Here is a 24441-nt window from a genome sequence, read left to right as displayed (position 1 = left end):
AGCAGAGCAACAGAGGAAGACAGTAGCTGTGCAATGAGAAAATAAGATAATGGAAAAATATTTTTATAAATTATAATACATGTAGTTTATTTAAGAAAAATGTATTTATTATAAAATAGCTATAACTTTGTGATTCTGTTTAGGCCAGCAGAGACGGCCTTGCAGGCCCTGACGGCCCACCACTGATGTATGGATATATATACGTATGAATGTTTATGGACATAAACACACATATATGTATATATGCATATACGAATGTACATATGTACTGTATAATGTCAACAAACCCTAAACATTAACAAAAAATGATTAACAAACTTACTAATTATCATCAGTAAACAACAGGACAAGGAAAATGGGTTAATTCTCACCACAGTATACAGTATTAGAGCATAACTACAGTATCTTAATAATGATACATTGAACAAAATAGGTTGCCCAGTGTGTGTGTACAGTAGAATGTCCATGCATTTAACAAGTTTGGTAATTTGAACCTTGTAAATGAATAATTTGTAATTTTATCTTGTAGCTCCTACTGTATAATATTCAATATTACACTGACAATTTGTTTTCCCACTCTGAAAAATGAAATCTCAGATATTTTCTTACCTATAAAATGTTTATTGGAGCACTTTTTTCAAATGTATGGTGTTCGATGTAACACCGAAAAACCTGAGTGACCTTTTTTTACATGCATATACCGGTAGTTAATTAGTCTACACTTGCTCTTATCGCGCCTTTCCCCAATCACACCTTTACTCTTTCCAGACAATAGACCACTGATTAAGGAGGTGATACCATAGCTCTCTACCCACTGCCTTATCACCCTAATTTAGCAAGCAGATATGTTTCTCTATTATTTTATCCATTATCTATTATTTAGGCTGAGATTGTCCACCCTGACCTCCCCTCCAGACTTCCTTACCGAAAATAACAGATCTCTCAGGAGACAATAGTCCACTATGACACTGTGATCCACAATTAGCAGTGTCTGAGAGGTATAGTTAGAGGTTAAGATCATTGTGAATAGTTGCAATCTCTTAAAGGGAATGGTAATGATCTTGTGCCATGTAATATTTGCTGTATTAATCAGTAAATTAGAGAACATCCAATTGATTAAAATTGCCCAGTTATGGTACAAGGGGTCACTTCAACTGAACTGGGTACACGGTTACAGAGCACCACTATTGTGTCATAAAGTGGCTCATTTCGTCTGTGTACATAAACATCCTTAATGACTACTAATAAAGTATCAGGGCCTCCAAGGGTTGTCCCATTTCATTGGGTAAGGTTTCAACAACTACCCATTTTAACTCTGTTCCGAAGTGCAACTCAAAAACTATGGTGTAGCGTTAAAAAAACGGAATGGGATATATATATATAAGCTGGGAAATCTACTTCAATGCTGGTGTCCTTTAACAAGCATCAATGAAAGACGCTTGATTTCGTTTTATTTTTTATATATATTAGTAGTTTGTGTTTCCCTTTTTAAGAACTGATGCTTTTTTCCCTTTGTTTTCCTCTTAAAATTAATAGCCACTGTCATTTCCAACAATATTATTAATTTTTTAGACTTTTCCAAAATAACAGCTTTTGAATAAACATGTTTATTCATCATTGGTCTCTGTTTAATAAATTCCTCTATATAGGAATGGTTTCAAGCACTGCCAAACGTAAAAAAAATATTCTTCCTTCGAATAACCTAAACATCCTTTGCTCATGGTAATCTGGAATGCACTTACTTTTTGAGGAAGCCTCCTGTCTATCTTCCTATGCCATAAGCACATCTTACACAACCACTTGCAGAGCGTGTTGGCAGAGTTGCCAACTATTAGACAGAGGCGAGGGACGAGGATAATGTCTAATGTTTGTGATCTACCATTTGTTTTACAGCTGGTTCAGTTGTTTTTAGCCGTGCTTGAATTTGATTTTAAAATGTTAGATGTATGTAGTTTGCTGATTGCATACTGTGCTGGAGTGTGTATTTCAAGAGTCAGTTCACCCAAATTATGATGAATACAATTTTTTTTCAATTACCTCTAGTGGTATCAACCCATGCAGATCATTACATTGTTATCTATATTTAGGAGTTAAAATAACTAATATCACATTTCTTTTCCCTTTATTTTTGACCTAGATTATAAATCAATACTCTCCGGTTGCCAACTATGGAGACGCTGTTCCTGAATTACCTCAAACCTATTTTGGCATTCTGTTGTGCAATTTCTTATTACTTAAAGTTCTACGCTCCCCACAAGGAAACATCAAGCTAAGCACAGCAGGGAGTGAAATGCTAACAACAGCGGTAGCAGCAGTAGCAGCAAGTAATGGAATAGCTTTCTGGTAAACGGCGTCACAGCAAACATGCAGCAAAAGAGAGAGCAGAGCACTGACGGCTTAAGTAGACCGCCGTGATTAAAAGGGTGCATTTGATATATACGATGAGACTGTGCCATGTGAGTGAAGCGGAGGACTCAAGTTGGGCGTCCTGACCCTGCTCGCGGGCATCACTTTGTTAAGCTTATATTGGCAAATATATCAGTCTAGCTGTAGTGACAACAGTGTTTAGAAAAGTCACATTTATTTACTTTTTTAAGGGTTGAATTTTAAATTAGAACTATAACATGTCTTTTCAGAAACAATGTGTCTGGGTAATTAGCAGGCATGGCTACCACTAGAAATACGTATATGAGAAAATATGTTTTGTTTGTTTTGGCTGAAACCCCCTCTTGAAAAACTTGTGGGTTTGATCATTCATATACATCACCTTGACTCACTCTGTCTCTCTCACACTATCTCTCTCTGGCACTATTTCTATCGTGCTCTGCTGTGTATTGAAGTACTTCAAAGTAATCTAAAAATAACTTACTTACCTGGAGGAGACCAGGAAATAGTCTGGAGAGGCTATCAGCGCCTTACGCTTTGTTGTAGTAGTTGAACTATACAACAAAGAAATAACTACTACATTATGCATTCAAGCAATTATGCCTGGTCTTAACAATAAGTCGAACCAATGAGCATGCAGCCTTTCATTTTAAGATATACTTTATACAAAATGCATGAGGTATAATCACTGAAAATTGGGCTCGTTATCATGAAAGCAATGCATATGATCATGTATTTGTTATCCTGAATACAATGTTGAACCTCCTTCAACCTCTAATTTCTATAATATCAGTGCAATTTACTTTTCAATGGGTGCTGGAGGGCAGGTTTCTGAATGATATCTGTCCATCTGATGTTGCCTTTCAGATGCAAATAATGAGCCAATGAAAGAGGCTGTACTTCCTACTAGGCAATCAGCTCCTACACACACAGACACACACTCAGGCATGGACACTGTTTATTCCTAAAGAAGGAGCACAGATGATTGTGGCCTTAGGCTGCAGACATAGCTGAAGGACAGTCAACCCATCGCTCCAGTGACACCAGTAAAGACTGGATGGGTGTCTTTTATACTTAATGGTAAAAGAATGGCGGGAGCAATGGAGGAATTTGATAGGGCAGAGTGGATAAGTGGGCACCAGCTACTAGCCTCAGGTGCAGAAATGTGTTTATCTGGCTCAGCACAGGGTGCTTCGGGTCGCTACTGTGTGTACATGTGTGTCTTGGCCAGTATGTGCAAGCCTGTGTCTGCGATTTACCATAATTGTTAAGTATTGCAATAATACCCAATACGTTTTTCTCTCTTGATTTAGATAGTTTTATGTCTAATGTCAATGCTTTAAACAAAAGAGAAGCTAAGCAGAAGGAGCCAAAATGTGTGGACGTCATTAATGATTTGTTTGACATCCATTAAAACCACAAAGGTCCTCATAGATCTGTGTTTATCTGCAGGGTGCAGGACCTGAGAGAGCTTGGCGAGCTTTCTCCTCACTGGGACAACTTAAGAAAAGAGGTGATGACTCGATACGGAGGAATCATCAACTCCTACCAGGAGACTTTGGCTGAACTGGACAAGATTACTGGTATGACTGCACCCGCTGCTACATTTTACATTCATATCTGTGTCCACACATGCATTCATGCACACTCTGCATACAAAGGTTTTTCACTCTAAATCATACAAACTCACTTGGTTATAAATGAGTTCCAAGATGTGTCCCTGGTTGTATTGCTTTATTGACCCGCCTTTGTTCAAATATGATTATCCAGGTTTTATAAAAATATGTTTTTTTTCTCTTCTATCACGGTTTGTCCTTGGATGGCATACTGTTGGCGTACTGTGAAAAAGTAGAAGTAGAGCACCTGGCTTAGGTTTGCAGGTGACACTGCTTACATTGTCAATCAACCAACACTTTGTCTTTCCAGTAAAATTTGTAATTTGTTCGTAAAAAGTAAGAATCTGTTGGTTGTGGTGAAAGTTGCCTCTTACTGTAATGTGTGGTCCCTAAATATAGAAAGATGTTGGGAGTAACTAAAGGAGTGGGGTGTGCATGTAATCTGCCCTGACCTGTCAGTACATTCTGGGTGATTTGTGTCAGTGAAAAGCTCAGTGAGAGGTTGATTCATTTATCTACTCGCTGTCAAAGAGTTTCCATAGCAACAGAGGTTTCATCAGGGCCAGTGTAAATGTGTGTGCCCATGTGCCCCTCTGTGTTTTGTGAAAGTAAACGTTTGCAGTGCGCATAAAAACGGATGCAAATCTGTGCCATGTGCAAACACAACACGAGTCTTGCATCTCATTTACAAATAGTCTGTGTTCTACTTGGTATGCAAATAATATTGCACACTTTTTGCAAATGTTTTACATAATAAAATTAAGCAGTTATCTCTGATGTGAGCACAGAAAGTAATGAGGCTGCCTCTGACACTTAACAAGGAAACGTTGGACATGTGATCATGCCACAGAATGCCAGTGTGGTGTTTAAATTGTATTTAGAAAGAGAAATGTAGCAGATTTATTTGCTTTGTTTAGTTTCATTACTCAAAAGGACTTTTTGGACATAACCTCACCACAACGCTATCAAAAAACGTGTGCACAAATCACTGGTTCTGCTGCCAAACAATCCGTTGCGTTTTCTATCGGCCCTCCAGACTTGTCTGTCTCCTTACCGGCCCCCTGTCTGTGCCGCTCCAGTAAAACTTGTACTTACGTCATAGGCTCCGCCATAGCCTATTCTGTCGCTGCTGTTGCGCCTGTTAAGTGGTGGATGGATTTTTTTGAGTGTCACAATCCTGGCGAAATGACTCGTTTCACTATCACAATTTGATCAAGTCGGTCGGATAACATTTGGAAAATCTAGAAGAGCGGCACGATTGGACTGTTTCATCCCCATTCAAGTTAGCATAGGGCTAAACAGCAGTGAGATGGAATAAACCCTCACCTATTATTGAGCATGGTTTCAGAGCCTTCAGCGGACACGCCCCCCCCCCACCCAGCGTTTCAGAACAAAGAAAGCTGCTTTTTTTTCTCCACGATTGTGAAATATAATTTTACATACCTGTCGACTTTTTGGCAGGTATGTCAATTTGGCTGGGTGGTCAATAACATAAACGCAGAACATATGTTTAGTTTTGCTTTACCCCGACTTTGAATTATCATGGATTTAAACTATAGCAGGAATAACAAAACAGACATTAAAGCGCTCATCAATCACTCTGGATTTGTTTCTTTCCCTCTCCATAAGCTTTCCCTGTGCATATTCTAGTTTCCTATGGGTATAGGAACATTATGGCTCCTGATTAATTTAACTCTGATTTACTCTCATCCCCATAATGAGATATTTGTCACTGCTTCATTTGCTTTGGCCAGCTGATAAGAGATGGTGGTGGCTAAGCCTCTGCACTGCCTGCCTGAGCTCTGAGGGAGGGAGTCGAGGGCGAGGGGAACAGATAATGTGGCATTGGTCATTATTGTTCCTGACAAGTCCCTTGTGGCACAGATGCTGCAATACACAAAGGCACCCCTGTCACATGTACCACTGTAATTCTGTCCTGCATTAACTTAACAGGATGACAGACACTGCTAAACAAGTTGGGTGGGCAAGCTGTTTCAGATAAATTATTAATAAGTAAGATCATTAGAAAATGCAGAAAGTAGAGATACAAAAATAATTTGTGGTGTGGAGATGGTTTGAGTGTGAAGACCAGTGGGTGAGCAAAGACATGGAAAAAAGCATCATTATTCTCGTAACTTGTCAATACTACACAAATCAATACTTTAAGGTATTAATATGTATTAATACGATTTTACTTTAAAATAACAACGGAATTGGAGAAACTGCAGGCAGAGAAAGAAGAGAAACAGTCTGCTGGGAGGTGGCGGTAAAGTCCTCATGTTTGGATTCCATTGAATACATTTTTAATGATGAGCTGACCTCAGCAAACAATTCGGATGCTCTAATAACTCTATTCCATTCATAAATGAATCATTCCTACTTTCATTGTTTGCCAGCCGGCGAATTAAAGGCATAGATATAATCCTGTTAGCGTGGTGTTTGTTGGACCTCCGATACTGCCAGCAATTCTCTGCACAAAAGTGTCAGTCACTCTTAAACTCCACTTATGGGATAACTTCCAGCTTAAGGCCCAGAGCTACGTATTGCAGATTAAGGCTCATACCTTACATTCTCTCTTTAATAGCTGTATTAGAACAGAAGTCTCTGTTGTCTGTTGCCTGTAGGTAAAGATGTTCAGCTGTGGAGTACACAGACATTTTATGTTCTGCAGGTTACTTCAGACAACATGAAAAACAATAGTAACAAAGAAAAGCCCTTAAAAGCAATGACCAAAATGTTAAAAGACATAAATTGGATCCAAGTTATAAAAAATTAAAAAAAACAGTCAGACACGACTCACTTGTCCAATTCACACCTCTCTCAGGCTGATTCCACTGCTCACACAGCGTGTGTCCAATCCCCCTCTATGTCTACAACATATCTAGCTGTGGATTGATTAAAAAAGCCTGCTGTGCTCTCAGCGCCACAGGACCATGAAGATGAAACCCTTAACATGCTACCGACCTACATTGATCTGACAGGCCTCACTTATAAGAAGGTGTTGCTGAAGTTTGTGATCGGTTTTTCTTTTCTTCTCAGCTTGTTGTCAGGATCACAGGCAGACATTTCTAAAAGCACAGGATATAGGTTGCTCATATCCTGAAGGATTCAAAGAGTAGAGAAAAGTGGCTAAGAGCAAAGAAATAACAGGAAAGATTAAAAGAAGAGATAGTGGCCCGATGTTGGTCAATATTGCTGGCAACCAGCCCTTCTGTCACATAGCCAGCCCACCTGGGCAAACAGATGGGGATGTGATACGGCTAATTCATCTAACCTACAATGGTCACTAGCTCGATTAGCTTGGTCCCCAGAGCTCTACAGCAGACAGTGAGAGTCCACTGAGCAGAAATGACAGCTTAGCCATCGACTTGAATGTTAGCTTTTGGAAACAGCTCCTCCTTATGTAGCACAGAAATTGGTTGGTGTACACCGAGGAACGCAGTTATTCAGTCTGGATTGGATGAATTTTAAAGTTTTGTACGGACATTCATGTTCCCCAGAGGATGAAGCCTACTGACTTTGGTGATCCTCTGACTTTTACTCTTAGCACCACTATGAGATTGACTTCTTCTTTTTGATTATTTGATGGATTTCTTTGAAATTTGCAACAAATATTGAAGGTCCCTTGAGGATCAATTCTAATAACTTTGATGATCCTCTCGAAATTTAATTTAGTGCCATCATCTGGTCAAAAATGTTATTTTGTTTCATTGCCAAAGTCCTGCAAAAGCTAATGCCATTCCCCTCAGTCTCAGCTGTACTTTATGGTTAGTGGTGGTTGGGGAATGTTAGCATGCTCAAGATTCATGTCTTTTATTGCTCAAGTGCAAGTGTACAAGGGCATTGGAATTATTGTGTGGATCATTCAGTCAAGTAAAAAATACATACGATAAATACAATAAAAATATGCAAATTATAATAAATATAAAGAGATACACATGATTGACAGAAGGAATATGTAGCTTCTATTTAGTAACATGCTCAACTGAGAGTGTTATGTCCAGTTTATTGTTCTAGACTGCAAATTTCTACATGTGGAGATTATGTTTTGGTCTTCACTATATTTAGACAGATTGTATATTCAGTGGTTAGAAATGGCATCTGTTTACATTTGCACTTTGGTAAGTAGCAGCAAATCTGTTAACACCTTAGGAAGAAGACATGATTGATTTTCAGTTCTTAAGTCACATCGCCGTCATGCTCCAGCTGAGTCATATATCCCTTTCTGAGAGGCAACACATTTCAGCTTGAGTGGGTCAGCAGTTGCAGCATTATATACACAGTGATGTAGGTGCAGTGGATTTGTTTTCATGTTTGGCCAACCTGCCTAATGATGTTAAAATCTGTGGCAGGTAACTGATTTTCCCATCTAGATTCTGTGTAAACATAAACCTTCTGTAGCACTGAAGCTTTGATTGGTGCATTCTGGTCTGTTGCCTCGAGAGTAATTAATGAACAGGACTGAAAAGAGTGTGTACTGCGTAGTTTAGTTCTTCCCAACACAAAGTAAAAGTTAGGGCACATGCCAGTTAGAAAGTGTGGATACTAAGTCTGTCTTGGCATCACGCTGCAATTAATATACACTGTGAGGAGTAGTACACAGAAACACACTCTGTTTGACATTAATATTTGGAAATAGTAGCTGAATTTCAGTCATTTACTCTACTCGCCTTTTTGGTGTTTTTATAAATAAGAAAATAATCATTGTCTACAATATATGTACACCAGTCAGTGTCTTTGAGAAATATGAGTATTTAATGAAATCCTTATCTTAATTCTGCTGTCACATATTCATATAGTCATGATAATCTCTTGTCCACATCCAGGCGCCTTCTCACTCCCTCTTCCTCTCCTTGCAGCTCTGGAACAACTGCAGTTTAATCCAGAAACTACAATTACTAACGGCAGTACGCTACCAGCAGAGACACTGGGCACAGTAATCTTCTTCAGCAGTGTTGATATTAATCATGACGATTAAACCAATCAGGTAGTGCTGTGGGTGAGACTTTGCATTAGAGCCAAAGTAGTGCATTCTTCAGTTAATTTACTTTTATCAGCAAACAGATTTAAAAAACAAACAATAATGCAAAAGGGCTGAATATCGCGGCCGATAATCAGCCAGACAATCGATCAAGACAGAGAGACGGACAGACAGACAGATAGATAGATAGATAAGTCACAACACAACATCTGCACAGCTGTTAACAGGGGGGGAGAATTAACAGAAGGAACGAGCACATCGGGTATTTACCTGCACTTCCATATAACTAATTTGCAATATTTGTTTCATTACAATTTGGATTAGTGAATCACATCAACGTGTTTATTCCATCAATGTGCTCTATGACCTTCACGATGAAATTACTTTTCCGCACACAAGCTGGAAAACACTTTTGTAACCTGAGCTTTATTCCTTAGAGAGGAAATTCAAAGTCACGTGTGTTTAAAGAGGATTTAAAAGCCAAACTAGATTATGAAACTTTGTGATACGAGTATTTTTGTTCACCCTTTTGGACTTCTGTGCCCATTTTGAATACCTTCTTTTTAACTCAATTACTTCTGCGATAGCAAACATCACAACTCCTCTAAATTGCCTCTGTTCCTTGATTGTTCTTGAAAGCTTTGCCTCAACTCAAAGAGGCTCATCAACCCTTTTTACATATTTGAGCAGGCAACATGGAGTGTCAGATTGTGTTTTTGAGCTTAAATGTAAGCCACTGACAAAGAGTATCATTTGTCAGAAAATTTTAATTGGACGTTCTGAGCAAAGTAGTGGCTGCAACGGGCATAAAATCCTATGCTTAAAGGATTACACTGCTCGTTAGAGGATGTTATAAGCAGTTGATTCAAATGAGCTACTTTTGAAATGCTTGTTCTCTAATTGATACATTGTCTATCTGATGGACATATACGTATGTGTTAAATGATCTTTCATGGGAATTTAAACGTGGAATGGTTTGGAGGAACTTGATTTTAATCACAAACCAAGAATAATTTGTAGTTTACTGTTTGTGTTAAAATTATGCTTTCTTTGGGGAAATTGGGCTTTACTAATTTGAAATATTGGCTGTGCAGTTCTTTGTTTTGGGGTATTCTGAAAGCTTTGTTAAGAAACCATTCACTCACTTTAATCTTTCACTCAGTTGTTCATTAAATATATCTCAAGACATTCAATTACACAACGTTTTTTTTTTAAATTGGAAAATCAAAGAGAACATTTGAACATCAATCCACATTATTATCTAATGTTTGCTTGTTTCTGTGCCTCACTTCATAAGCACAGAAACAAGGTTATAAAGAGAACAGCCATCTAAAGCAATCATGTTGGAAAGATCGTAGTAAAGCTGAAAGCAGACGGTGAGGTATTAAGTGCAAGGGATGTTTATCTTTTAAACATCCACCCCAATTATATTTCATGACAATGTGACATATACTTGTGTACTTTTTTTTAGGTTGTTCATTCAAGCCAAGCTGCTGCAAAGCCCAGAAATCTCTGGAGTTCATCCCAATAAACCTGCACACCCAGAGGATGAGAGTGACGTGCCCCAGAAAAACAGGTATAATTACACTACTGCTTTAGACTTCTGTTGGACCTATTATTACGCCTTATACTTACACCTGATGAAGGTAAGTCCAATATTCACACTCTTTTTGCCCATCAACCTCTGTGTGAAAATATGATGCTGTTAAGTGCTACACTTTGTTCACCAGCTAGTTGCTGAGTGTGTCTATCTGCTGTTTGGTGCGGAGCAAATCGGGTACAATGTTTTTTAGAGATTTTTCGCAAACAGTTGGCCACACAAACAGTGCTATGAGAGCGCTGACAGTGAACCAAAACAGTAAAATTTAGCTGAAACTCACCATAAAATTCCATACAACTAAAGGGTAGCTGCAGATTCAGGTGATAATTCTCTGTACGTGTATCAATGCAAGCGACCCCTTTCCCATTGTCATGTTATTTCCCATAGTCATTTCATATATTGTTGTTATATATATTGTAAAAATAGATTAAAGCCGCTTCAAAATGTAATACAAACCTGCTCAAAAGCAACTTGGCAATACAGAAAAAGCAGGTATTGTGGAAAAGTGGTTTCATATGCAAACTTTTCTATTCGCTGCTCTACTTTTGTGTTTCTATGCCTGTGACTTCTCCACCTGTCAGAGATACTCAGAGGGCTCAGACGGGGTGGTTCTAGTTCATCGTCCAGGTTGAAAGGTGAGAATTAACTTGGCCTGAGAAAGATAGACTGAACACTAATTAAGCCCTTTGCGTTTTTCCAGAGAGAAATACTGGGTTGTCTCCTCCACCGCTGCTCTCTAGCTGGCAGAGCCTGTTATTACCCTGGAACTGTCTCTGTGTATCAGGGCGACTAACGCTGCCTCACTACCTGTGAGTGGGCTCCATTTCGATGATTGATGGAGAAGTTGAAGACAGACAAATCTTGATATAAACTGTGCTTCTTTCAGTGAAGACATCAGGGATGACAGATAAAATAAGTAAAATCAAGTCATCATACAACCCTGAAACTGTCCTGCACTGTCAGGGCAGAAAAAGAGGGAAATAAAGATAAAACGAGCCTGAGAGAAGTTTGTCAATTGATTGATAGACACTCTGATAATGACCCTCTGTGGGGCCAATTCACACATTGATTCAATTCCAGGCAGTGGTGCTGTAGCTGATATGTCTGTGTGTGTTAACTCTACTTTTATACTTCAGTAGGACCTTGAGTACTAGCAGGAATACACAGCTCCCATCGGCTTCATCATTTTAATTAAGAAATCTGGGTAAAAGCAGTGATAAATGGCTCACAAAAACAAAACCTTGATTAATACAAAGAAGATATGTTTCACACAAATGAAGTAAATCTTTAAAAAGATAAATCAAGCTCAGCCCATTAAATGTTTTATTGAATACACTTTCATGCATAAGCTGTCCGCCCCCCCCTTTATTCTTACCTTAAACATGCTGCGCATCGTCTCACATACAAGTCAGTTACAGTAAATGTCAATGGATTCATGAAAAGAGACATCACTTGACATGCAGTGAGCAGAAAATCATTGTAATGTGAGTTTGACATACACCCTGTGCTGCCGTCATTCCTCATACAGGAAGAGTTTCCTTTAAATGATGACTAGATATTAGCCCAAAAATGATGTGGAATTGTAAGGATAGCACATTTAGAAACATGTCTTTGGATATAAACCTTATTTTTGATTCGCTTATATTTTCAAATTTTAGTACCTTTTATCAAATTAGATGAAGTGTATTATCGTCTTTCACCACTGTGTACGAGTAGGAACGTAGGAACACACGGCAGCATCCAGGTGGAATAGTAGCTGCATTGCATATAGTGCAACACCCCCATTTGACCTTTGTTGCATGTAATTTACCCCTCTTTCTCTCTGCCCATCTTCCCTGTCTGTACCTTAACTGTCATTTAACCAATAATCGTAAAAATAATGGAACCGTCTTCTTAATGTAGCGATTCCTAATTTTCAACTGTTGCCAATTGCTCTATTGTTACCTTTGAGTTTCTGAAATGATGCTTTTCCTTGCTATGCATTCCACTCAACAACGATGAACCATTCATTTTCATTTCGTCTATTGATCATCCAGCAAAAACAATGGCTCTTGGGAAATACAGCTGTCTTCTGCCTCCAAAATGACAAGTGCAAAATGTTTCCAGCCTAAAAAGCTCAGCAGAACTGAAAGTGTTGTTCAGCACTCATTTGGGTCAAAAAGGACCCTTTGTCATTGTTGAACAGGTTTGTGGAATGGGTTCAGTGTGAATTATAACCACTTATCCTGACTGCCGCAATCAATTTCCTCTTTTAGAGAGCAACTGTCCTCTCAGTACTTAAACAGCTTATTCTGTTGTTGATATATTGTATATTGAAAAAAGGACAGTGTAAGAGCGAGACCAGGCAAATCGAGCACAAATTGGTCATTGCGCTTGATGTTCTGAAACCCGCCATTGTATTATGGTACACTTCTGCTGCGGGAGAACCAATTAAGGGAACTTGGACACCCACAAACTCTTGGGGCCAAACGTGTGGTGGACAGGGAGCCTCAAGGCCAGGCACAGGGATAATGAATGGAAGAAGCAGTGTAGCAAAGCGCGAATATAGAACCACTCTTGGTCTATTGTGGTGGTGTTAGGGGACGGGAGGCTGTTGGCCGCATTGCCATTCACATCTCTGTGGCGACACTTGGAGCTGTGTTGCGTCATTAATTTCTAGTTTCAACGATTTTTCAAGCAGTGTTTTCCTACAGTCGGCGCTGTGCACTGTTGCTTTCCCTGAGGTGTTCATTAACTGACCCGGCACTGAACCACACCAAAATATTCACCCCCATAAACCCCCGTCCACCTGCTCTCCCTCCTCCCTTTTTTTCTGATTTAATTGTCAGCCTCATACATTACTCATTCAAAACAAGGCCTTTTGTAAGCACCCCTGTGCTCGCCTAGCCGTCTGTGAAGTGTTTATTTACTTGTGACGGCGGTGTGCAAATTGGAATGAAGTGCTGTGACATTCGTCGTCCTTCTGGTTCAACGTGGGACCAACGTTAAGACCAAAAGATGGCTGGAGAGAAATGAGGCCTAAAAGATACTGGCCAAGTGCAGAATAATGTCATGTCTTATGTCAATGTCTTATTTGTGCTTGAATATGCTGCATCTGTGGGCTTAAAACTACAGAGTGCAGGTTAGAATTTACCTTCGCCCAATACTCATTTTTACTGAATAGAGCTTGAAGGCATCGTAAATATAACACTTATTAGATGTATCGCTGTAAAGTATATTTAGCAAAATTCTGACTCAAAATCAGGTATATTTTACACTTTGACCGGGATTAATTTATCTCCTTGAATCTCATTTTTCTTGTTCCTTTAGTGCGAATCTTCCACGGTGCTGTATAACACATCTCCTTATTTTAATTCCATCAAATCTATTTTCTGTCTTACAGATGCATTCTACGACATTGTCACTGTCGGCGCCCCTGCAGCCCATTTCCAGGGGTTCAAGTGTGGTGGTCTGCAGCGTCTCCTTACCAGATATGAAACAGAGAAAAAGAGGTAGGAGAAAGAAAAACACCTGGCCAACCTGTACACCAATGGTGTTAAGAGGGAGCATGGATGATTTAATACGGGACACATGCTGAGGTGGAAACAGCCTTCCATTGACAAAATAATTTAACTTGGGCATAATTGATAGTGGCAGAGAAATGTGTTGTCCCTGGCCTATGGACTTGATCTTCACAGCCCCCTACAGTTACTCACAGCCAAGCCATGCTGAATTTAGACTGGAACTCCACTGCCTCCGACAGCTCAATTTGACTGGAGGCAACAGACATTATGGAAAAGTCTTGTTGAGTCAGAAGTTCCTCTGTACTGGTTCTTTTCCCTGGCAGGCATTGTGTTTTCTCCACCCTGAAGTTGTATGCTAACTTGCCACTGAAGAGCCACATATTTTACTGCACATTTTTGTTACAACTTCCCAGCTGCCAGCTGGAGCTCGCTCTTAAAAAGCACTTCAATTCAAAACCAAATGATCGGTCCAAATAATCAGAAGTTTTTATGCAATGAATGAGGACATTTCTCATCTGAGGTAATGTCTGGTGCTAATATTGTTACTACAAAGAGTATGAGATGTGTAGAGTGCAATTGAACAGCATTCCATAATCATTGACTGACAGAAATTAGTCTACAATAAGCCCTGCAATAACCAATCATCATTACGGCAAAAATATTTCACAAGGAGTGAGTTCTTAATCAGAAAAACTATGAGTAAAGTCTGAGTGATATAGTGGCTTTGCTCAGACCAGCAGAGACGTTTTGTTGGTCTCACTAACACACAGTTTGATGTTAGATTGGGTTCAGACTGTGGCTGTGTCTCTGGTTGATTGCTTGATGGGGAAAATATGTCTTGTGTGTTTCTTTTACTGACTGAAACCGCTGGCTCCACAAACGCTCAAGGTTGACTGAATAAATTGAGTCCACACTACTATGGTTGTGTTATACAAACACAGACTGAAAGTGCACTCCGGGAGAACAAATCCATATGACTTCCTCAAGATCAGCAGTATCCTGTACATTTTGCTGTCTATGCCATTTAGATGCAGGACGGAGGTATATGTCACTGGAGTTCAGTATGTGGTCACTTGAGTGATGCCAGAAGAAATGAAGGGTGATTTTTCCCAAAGCTCCCTATAGAGTGCAAAGTCATTACAGACCATGCCAGATCCAATTAGTTACAGAGTTTGCAGCTCAAGAAAGAGGGGAAGAGAGGCAAGATGGAGAGGGCTGAGGTGTGGGTATGAAATGTATTGGTGTTGATGGGAAAATAGTTGGGGGCCTGTGCTGATAATAAAAAGAAAAAAAAGAAAAGACTTCTTTACGCTAAAATGCACAAGTGAATTTGCTGAAGATGGTCAGTTTTATCTGCTGGCATGAACTCTGATAAGGTTAGCATATTTACGAGAATCCACTGAAGTGAAATCATTTTCTTTATATGAGAGATTAGACTTCAGAAAGAATTCTCCAGGGAGACGGAGCTTTTTGTTTCATATTTGACTTAGCTAATGACTCACTGTAGCTTAAATTTTCCAATTTTACGGCTGGCTAACTGACTACGTCCTGCGCTGAGCCTTATCCGTGTTTGACCTGGAATGCAGTAATTTGTCAGCCATCGTCAGAAATAGGAATAAACTTAAAGACGATTTTGTAGCGTTTCGCAGAGGCCATTGTAATGAAGGTTCATGTTTGCGTTAAATGAGGAACATTCATTATTTCATGGTTTAATTAGCTTTTATTATGCATGCACTAAACATCTAACCAAATATTAAGCTTAGAGGGACCTGATGTGGGTTTTGTTTTAGTTGTCAGTAAATGTGATGTACTGTAGTCGTGTGCTCAAGTCCAGTTGAGAGTCACTTAATTGCGTCAGCCCATCTGAGCAGAGCAAAGATTTGTGTGTGTGGGCGTGTATGTGTGTGTGCGCACACGCACATGCAGGCACTCATTATACGTGTGTCTCCTCGCCTATCTGAGCAGCCTTTTGTAATCACATTTGATTAAAAAGGGAACAATCGGCAAGATGTGAGACTTGGCTATTCAATGGGATATTAATTCATCAAAGAGAAGATGGAAAAGGATTGAGGGATGGGGGAAAAAGGAAAACCTGAGCACAGAGGTGTTACCAGGAGGGCAATAAAAGAGCGATATGTCTTTGTTCCCTGGACACTAGAAGAGAGGAAGGGGGGTTCTTTTCAGATCCATTAAAAACCTGCATGGGCCAAGCTTGGCAATGACCAGAGTATGCAATGAAGTTTGTCTCTCAGGATGGGCCAGGAAAGAGTTTAATCAATAACTACATTTAGTATTCCTCCTGGAACCTTGCACATGTACACACAGGGCAAGAGCATTTAGCTATCATTAATGCATGCAGTCCCACTTAAATGGCTGTTTTAGAAGTCACTGGATTTTTATCCTTTTTTAATTGAACCCTATAGAACTATCTGTGGATTTGCTGAGGTGGTCTAATCTTTCATTAATGGCCTCTTTTAAATTATTCAGCTAATCTGCATAACGATGCGACATGCTTTTTTTTGGGAGATAATGTTGTATGGAACCTGAACATTGACACATTTTGTCTATACCTGTACTGATGATGTGTGTTTGTTTTTATTGCAGGTGTATAGAAGTATAGGAGATTTACAGTAGTCTATATTTATTATTTATTATTTTTCAGTATAATGTCAGACAGGCCCCTGTTTTAAGGTCAGCTTTACTTAGTTGGTGCAGAAACTGGGCAGTAGATCTCCTCTCGACATGTGTCTTTGAATTCCGTCCACTAACAGAGAGGAAGGAAGAACTGTCATTTCGCCAGGCGTCCTGGTCAAGCAGAACTGCCGAATGACACATTTCTTGGACACAAAGTGGTTGAAACTACATCACACAGTCTCTTGGGTCCAATGTTCAGATTTAATGTGACTAGCAGCTCGTTGTCCAACAAAATAACTTTCTACCAGGATTACTGTGTGTGTGTGCGTGTGTGTGCGTGTGTGTGCGTGTGTGTTTCAGAGACAGGACATTGGCAGTGGCTGGGACTCGGGTCATGCTGATGGACAGCAGCTTCTTAGTTCTTTGAAATAGCCTGCTCCAGGTTCTGTGGGTGACGGTGCTGGCAGCAGCTTTGAGGCTTATCTGTTCTCAGATCAGGGTTCCTAGTTTGTGTCTGAACTGAGAAAAGCTTTGGCTGTTACTCTGAGAACTGATATGAAATCAGTGCCCAGTGGAGGATTCAACGACAGATGGAGTTTGGCAGTTAAAAGAAGCTGGTTTTAGATCAGATCTCTCAGCTTGTATCAATAGCAGACTGTATATTTTTTTACTGTGGCTATGTGGCAGTGTCCTGGTGTAGGAACGGTGTTTACAGTATGCTGTCTAAATGACGAAGGAGGCATTGGCAGTCACCTGGAGTGCTGCAGGGCTCTCTGCTGACGTAGCTGCATTTTTCTCCTGCTGGCTGTCAGCAGCAGGCCGCAAGCTCTTCATTAATTTCCTCGCCAGTATTAATTAGCCATGCGCTGGAGATGCTGGCTTAATTAGGCCGCTGGGCCCAGCGGTTTTCTCCCTCTCATTACAGTTATAACCAATTCCCATTGATCATTTAGGAAAATAAAGGAAGAAGTTCATCCTGGACACACTGCTAGTTTTGGTAATCTGTTAGTAGATTGGAGTCCTCTTAGACTCGAGTTTACCTGATGTAGCGTTGCGCCACTAATGTGTGAACACTTTGATGGGTCCCTATTCTTGGAGATCCAGTGCTATTTCTCTCTGTGAAACTTGAATTATAAGAAGGCCAAGGGCGATAATTTCATGAATCAAAGTGCAGGTGCATAGCGCAGTCAAGTGTGCTTTCCATATTGTGCAGAGCGAGTGGCACCTTCTGTATTTTCATGGCTGGAGGCGCGGGGCACACCCAGTGTGCACATGGAAATCAGGTGGGATTAAGAAAATTGCAAGGGCATGGCAGCAATTATTTCTAAAAGCATTGCTATGATGTACAGACATCAGGTAATGGAGTCTGGAAGAGCTTCACCTAAGAGGAAATTAATATTCTCTCACAGGAGGCGGAGAGTTGCAATTATAGCCCAGCACAAATATGTATCCAAGGCCAGATAAGTTAAATTCTTGTTTCTGAACATATGAAATATCCAGCAGCCTCCTCCATTGTTTTCTGTGATCATTTGGTATTTTATTTGGAATCGATAAAGGGTGCATTGACAGCTTGCATGCATCAATAATGTCACAGCTGCCAAACAGGGAACAAAACAATTTTCAGTTTAGACCTCTTTATGTCTGTAAAGTAAAAATGAACGTATTGACACTGGATTCGAGCCACAAATACAGTAAAAAAAAAAAAAAGGTGAGTTTGTTTCTATAACAAACTCTTTTCACACAACCATAATTGGAGTATGACTGTTTCATTTAGATTTGTCTGCAGGTCAGTGAAACTTGAATAAAAGTGGTTTGTGTGTGACAAGAATATCACAAAACACAGGTGCACCGTGTACAGTGCACTTGTGACGTGCATAATGAGTCCTAACATATCATTTATGTGTGTTGTGTATTCTAGTTTTACACAGTCTGCACAAATATGCCTCTTTAATCTATCGTAGCTCCAATTTGAGATTATTTCACTGGAATGCAATTTGAATGCTCTCCACATGCTGCTGTAAGACTGCATACATGTGGAGATTTTCTAATGTGCAAGAAATCAGATATTTATTTCTCATCATGGCAAAGTAAAAATTGAACTTCTGTATCATTCCGTTTAAAATGCTCAAAAGACTGAAGCGCTAGTCCTTAGTTTGTCTCATTATGAGGGAAAACAAGAAAAACAGTTCACTTGAAATGCTCTATACTATTTAAACAGCCATCAAACGTCTTATTTTAAATTTCAAAGGATTTTCCACTCTCTTTGTGATCATTCCAGATAAGAAAAGGAAATGAATACTATTGAAATCAAATGCTCAAAATGGTCTGATCAAATGGCAACTGCATTAGAACCAAATTGTTTAACTTAAAAGAAATGCATCCAGATTGTAACATGAAATAGTTCTACCATCAAACAAACGGTAAATAACAAGTTCTTCTGGGAGCTCCTTTAAACAAAAGTAAAGGATTTGTGAAGCGGGAGGCCTTTTATGAGTCCAGGTTTGCTGTGAATCAGCTTGAGGCTGTGACTTGAAGTCTTGCCAAGGTAAAAGCCAGACAGGTGGAAGGATTTCCTGCTCGAGTGTTTATTTATGAAAATGTCATGGACTCTAATGACACCACAAACTATGGCCTCAGACATGACCCCAGGCTTCAATCACCACCTACATATTACAACAATAGTAGTAAGTAAAATAGTACAAGATCCACAAAGGAATCCAGGGCTGTTGTATTGGATTATATTGTGCATCCACCCCCTTGTTTTATTGGCACCATGTTTGAAAAACTTGGCACACAGCACTCCCAAATTACATCAGGGATGGAAAACATACCCAGGGCTTGAAATGACAATCAGTTCCTCATGTGCAACATCACCTACGGCCTTTCATCAAGTTTTCATACACAGATTTATACTTTTTTACCTTTTCATGGTTTGCTGTCTTTGTAGATTCATTTGGAATGAGAGCATTGCTGATGAGACAATTAAAGTTCCTTGCCTTAGCCAGCCTTAGAGAGGATCAATTCTGTCGTCTAGCATCAGGTGGCAGGTCCTAGCATTCAGTATTGCCTGCATAGGCTCCCTAATGGGATTGGATTTGTACTTATGAGTCAACAGAGCTGTTATTGAATCTCAGTCGCTGAAGGAATTTTCCTCTTCCCAACAACTTTCTCCTTTTGCCTTTTTTTCTGGAGTATCTGCATTGTTGCAGGCCTTCGGGATTTTTTTTTCTCTTTAGTTCTGCATAATGCAGTAAGACGAATGTAAGCTCACGGAGGATGAAAGGGGTTTAGAGAAAAGGGTTTTGTTGCAGTAGATTATTCAATTATGGTCTTCTCTGTGACTGAAATCGTAGCATTTGGAGGTATGGTTGTGGAGGTGGGGGTAACAGAAGTGTGCAAGTAGACATGGTGGGGTTGTGTGTGGTTGAGTATCTCACACTGTTTGCCCGGTGTATTTCTCTCATTTAGTGATTCCGTTGATTAGCCTTGAGCTAGTGGGTGGTAGTCCTCCAGGGAGCTCATTAGTAGTAATGACAAGGCCAAGATTGATAAAGTTAGCCAGTCAAAGACATAGTTATAGTACCTACTACAGCTAATTTCTTAAGGCCTTCAGATTTCCACACTTTCTTATAAATCAGGTAGTGCTGTTCCACACAGGGCGACTTCTAAAGAAGCACTCTTTCCCTCGCTGAAAATATTATGAGCGCTGCAGATAATACTGTATTATGCCAGCCCTTTGTATGTGCCCCTCCCTCCCTTCCTCTCTCTCTCTCTCTCTCTCTCTCTCTCTCTCTCTCTCTCTGTCAATTATGCCTTAGGATCTGGCTCTGGGGTCTGGCCTACATAGAGGCTTGCAGGGCTGACTCTAAACTAGCTGAGAGGGTTGCAAATGACTGCCTCGCTCCACGCTACATCTGATGGCAGGAAGTCAGCAGAAACTCATTGAAAGTCACGGGAACTTTACCCGAGGAGAATGTTTGATTGGAGTGATTTGCCCTGAATCTAGGAACTGACAAAAGGCGTTTTTGTCTGAGATTAAATAGCTCCCTAGAAATGAAGAGGAGATTAATTATTCATAAAGAGAAAATGGGTTGACATTGGACTGCAGTTTCAATTTGACAGTTCATGCCGAATACCTGGAAAGCAGTTCTGCTGTACATTTTCCAGGCAGCAAAAGTAGACTAAATTCGTGTGCCATAACACAACATTTATACTCAATAAAAACCCACTGTTTGTCTGTTTGACAAAGAATAGCCATTTGATATTGTAAAGTTATGATCGACCACTCTATGACATATTTTTGATTAGAAGTGAAGAGAGTTACTGTGAAGCTTTTCTACTGTTGTTGGGTAACAATAAGAGTTATAGTTATCTTCATCCTCAAGCTTTGTAGTCGTTTACCAATTTACGCTGTGATAAAATGTAAATACATTCAGATGCAACTGCTGTTAGTAAAGGTTGCCCTTGTTATTCTCAGCAGGGCAGTAGCTCCACAAAGCAACTGGTCGCGGTGCATCACATACTCCACAACATTCAAAGGCTTCGAGATAAATCATTTTCTGATAATTAAATATATTTGATATCAAATACGGTCTCTTTCTACTCTGCTAGTTTTGGCAAACGCTGGTAGCAAGTGGACACAATGAAAACCAGCAGCACTTATCTAAACACACATGGGATGAGCTTCTGTTCAGTACTGTCTGTCTACAATCTCATTACAAGCTAGTGTGGCCCAGTTCTTTTAAAATCAGGTTTTGATGGTGCGACTGTCAAATCTGAATCGATGTGTTTTTTTCTTTCACCACAGCTTCAGCACTGCCTACCAGTGTATCTACTACTCCCCAGAGCACACAGCTAAAGCTCAGGAGGTACTCAGCACCATGAGCCTCCTCCTGCCCCTCATCACAAGCTTAGCAGACCAGCTCCTCCAGGCTGCCCAGGAGCACTCTTCTCCTGGTCTGAGGGATGCACTCAAGAACCTTTCTGACAAGGTGAGGCCGCCGCCAAACCCTCCGCCCACTCTCACTTCCATCTTAACTATCCCTTTATTCCTCTTGGCCTCAAGCTGCTGCAACCAACCATTCTATTCTTGGACACATCAACAAACATTGTCAGGTAATACCTCAGCCCGAAAAGCCTTTTAGATGTATCTTTAAGTCTTTTGAGGGTAATTTGTGATTTTTGGTAATATGAATAAAACAGGCTAGATATTACGTGTGTGTGTGCACAGGTGTGTACATGTGTGAACAAGTGAGCATGATTCTGTGTGTGCATGCGAGCACATATATCTTTGTTTTGTCTGAAAAGAAAAGCAGATTTTTGTGAAAGACGACCAGATGTGGAGGAGGAAATATGGATAGTTTTTGAGGCTTGAAGAGAGCTGATGTCACTTGAACATCAGCTTTTTGACATACAGACAGAAACACCTCCACTGCCTTCAACCACACACACACACACACACAAACACAGCTTGATATTTTAATCAGAGAGCAGCCCCGCTTGTGCTGACCAGGCCAGGGGTTTACTAGGCCAATGTGTGCGTGTCTAATCAAGGATGAGAAGAAGTGGTGACAGAGCGAATGTACCAATTAAGCAGGCTGATTGGGCTCTATTCCACTGTGGCAAAAACAATCTCTCCCACAACAGATTGCAATCTGACAGCACCAGATGTAATTCATTAATTATACTGATAAAAACGCCTCTACTCCATAAACCTCCATGCTGCTATTCACTTTTGTTAGTCTGGCATTTTTATGATGAGTTATGGATTTTTCCCGAGGTTGTCTTTTCAGAGTGAGAAGCAAACTGCTGAATTGTAAGTTTTAAAGTTATTTCTAGAATTTTTAAATGTTGCAGTTCTATTTTCGAAGAAAAAAGCAGAGTAATATTACCAGCACTGGTACTAAGTCTCTCTTGTAGGATAACTCCACTAAGGTAAACATTTGGTAAACAGTATCACAGTCAATTTAGACCTATGCATCCACCCGAGTAGTCCGCTGAATGCAACTCTACCAAGAAAACTATTGGACACAGGCTAAGGAGCAGAAAGCTGTTTTTGGATGAGTTTGGGTTTGAATAAACTTAACGCCACAGTTAACAAAGTAATTGGCAGATTAATCGATAATGAAAATAAAAACACCCCCAAAAAACCCTCCATACTCACACTCAGACATGTGTCACTGCGGTGTGTGTGAAGTGTCTTCAATAAAGACAGTGAGTTACACCTTCAGAGAATCTGAGATGATGATGGGAAGATGAGACACCTCCAGAGAAAATCAGGGGGATGAAAGAGCTTTTTTTTATCAAGTACTCGTTGCATCTGACTTTTTCCTTCTTGCTTCACATCACCCGACTCGAGGCCTAATGAAATATTACACTTCTTTACTTCACAACGGGCGCGGCAAATGTGCTGTTGCTTCTCTATATATGGTGATAATTCTGTTAATGATGATAATAATGACTTCACTCTGATGATAATCACAGTGAAAAGAACATTTGCAACACATCTCCCATCCCTCCAGCTGTGTCCTGGGACAAGTTGAATGTCTCCATCTTAACAGTTACCTGGGAAGAGCTGTGGTTTGATCGTCTATGCACACGATTATGTTAGATTATAAGGTGTATGGAGGTTATATACGCAATCGTGAATAAGTGTCCTGACAGCCAAGTGCTGTTGGAGAGAGAGCTGGTCAGATTCCATCCAGCCTCCCTTAACTTCTCTCAAGTGAAGTCACATCGAGTGAAAAAAGCTCTATTTTTAACTCAGCCAAAATCCGCTCATCCTTCAGGGTAAAACCATCCAAAACCATTCAGGGTGAATAGATTTCTTCAGTTTTCTTCTTTTTTAAATCAGATGTAACTTATTTTTCCGCAGTATAGGTCCACAGAGGCACTTTCTGACTTGCACAACTGCTCAGTCAAGATCATATCAGCAGATATATTGAAGGAAGACTAGCAACTGAATTTGTCCCAGGGGATTTTGAGCGTTTCAGATCTCTAAAACAGGTAGGTGGGGAAGAGCTACACTAAGGAGTAGTTCTTTTGTGCGGGGAGGAGCAAAGTTGCTTTGGTTTAGTCTTGGTAAGAGAATGACGCCGCAATGCTTTCCTCCTTTGCCCAAAGGAGGGCACCTCTGATATTCTATTTTGAACACAGTATCTATATGGATCCTGGTGCACGGCATATCATTAAAATGCTTTCTGCTCTTCGCCGTAGATCCTGATCTTAGACGATACAAGCCTTGGTACTGGCTGAATATTTAGGAATGTGATTGAATGATTGGTTGGTTTCTAATGTAATGCCTGGGTTGCATAGAAAATAAGTTTCAAAAAAAGTTACTCAAATGCATGACTTCTTTGACCCTGTGGTTAAGAAGTGCAAATAAGATCCAGATTCTTTTAAATTCAGTGTTGGGCTTTGTTCGCTCATCTCAGGAATGATGATGAATAAAACATGGTTTCATAGACTGCAAATTAACATTGAGGTCAGATAAGCAGAGTTCAATTTGAATGCGAATTTACATTTTGAATCCCCAGTTCCTGTTAAGTGTTTTGATTGCTCGATCAAGTGTAGCTTATTTTTTCCATGTAGGACATTTTTCTATCTTTAAAATGATGTTTACTTCTTTATGTATGATTGTGCGCATCGCAGAATAGTATTTTAGCACAAGTGCTTGTTCTCAGATAATTACACACAGTCTTACCCATAGATTTCAGCCCTCAC

At 40.0% G+C, this 24441-nt stretch overlaps 1 protein-coding gene across 4 annotated transcripts in view; it reads left to right on the top strand.

Moving 5' to 3' along the window:
• Window positions 1-24441, top strand: part of inpp4b (inositol polyphosphate-4-phosphatase type II B) — a 93258-nt gene that overhangs the window by 46612 nt on the left and 22205 nt on the right. For 2 of the 4 annotated variants that reach the window (XM_076091378.1, XM_076091380.1), the window contains exons 6-10: window positions 3838-3968; window positions 10454-10558; window positions 11164-11217; window positions 13965-14073; window positions 21527-21710. In XM_076091378.1, the coding sequence (XP_075947493.1) occupies window positions 3838-3968; window positions 10454-10558; window positions 11164-11217; window positions 13965-14073; window positions 21527-21710 (583 nt within the window). The remainder of the gene's footprint in view (window positions 1-3837; window positions 3969-10453; window positions 10559-11163; window positions 11218-13964; window positions 14074-21526; window positions 21711-24441) is intronic. The other 2 variants (XM_076091379.1, XM_076091382.1) reach the window with 1 other exon arrangement.

Source organism: Anarhichas minor, unplaced genomic scaffold (genome assembly GCF_050575085.1).
Source record: "Anarhichas minor isolate MPS153535 unplaced genomic scaffold, ASM5057508v1 ptg000014l, whole genome shotgun sequence".
NCBI lineage: Eukaryota > Metazoa > Chordata > Actinopteri > Perciformes > Anarhichadidae > Anarhichas > Anarhichas minor.
The sequence above is the reverse complement of the archived record's forward strand: the minus strand, read 5'-3'. Positions and strand labels throughout refer to the sequence as shown.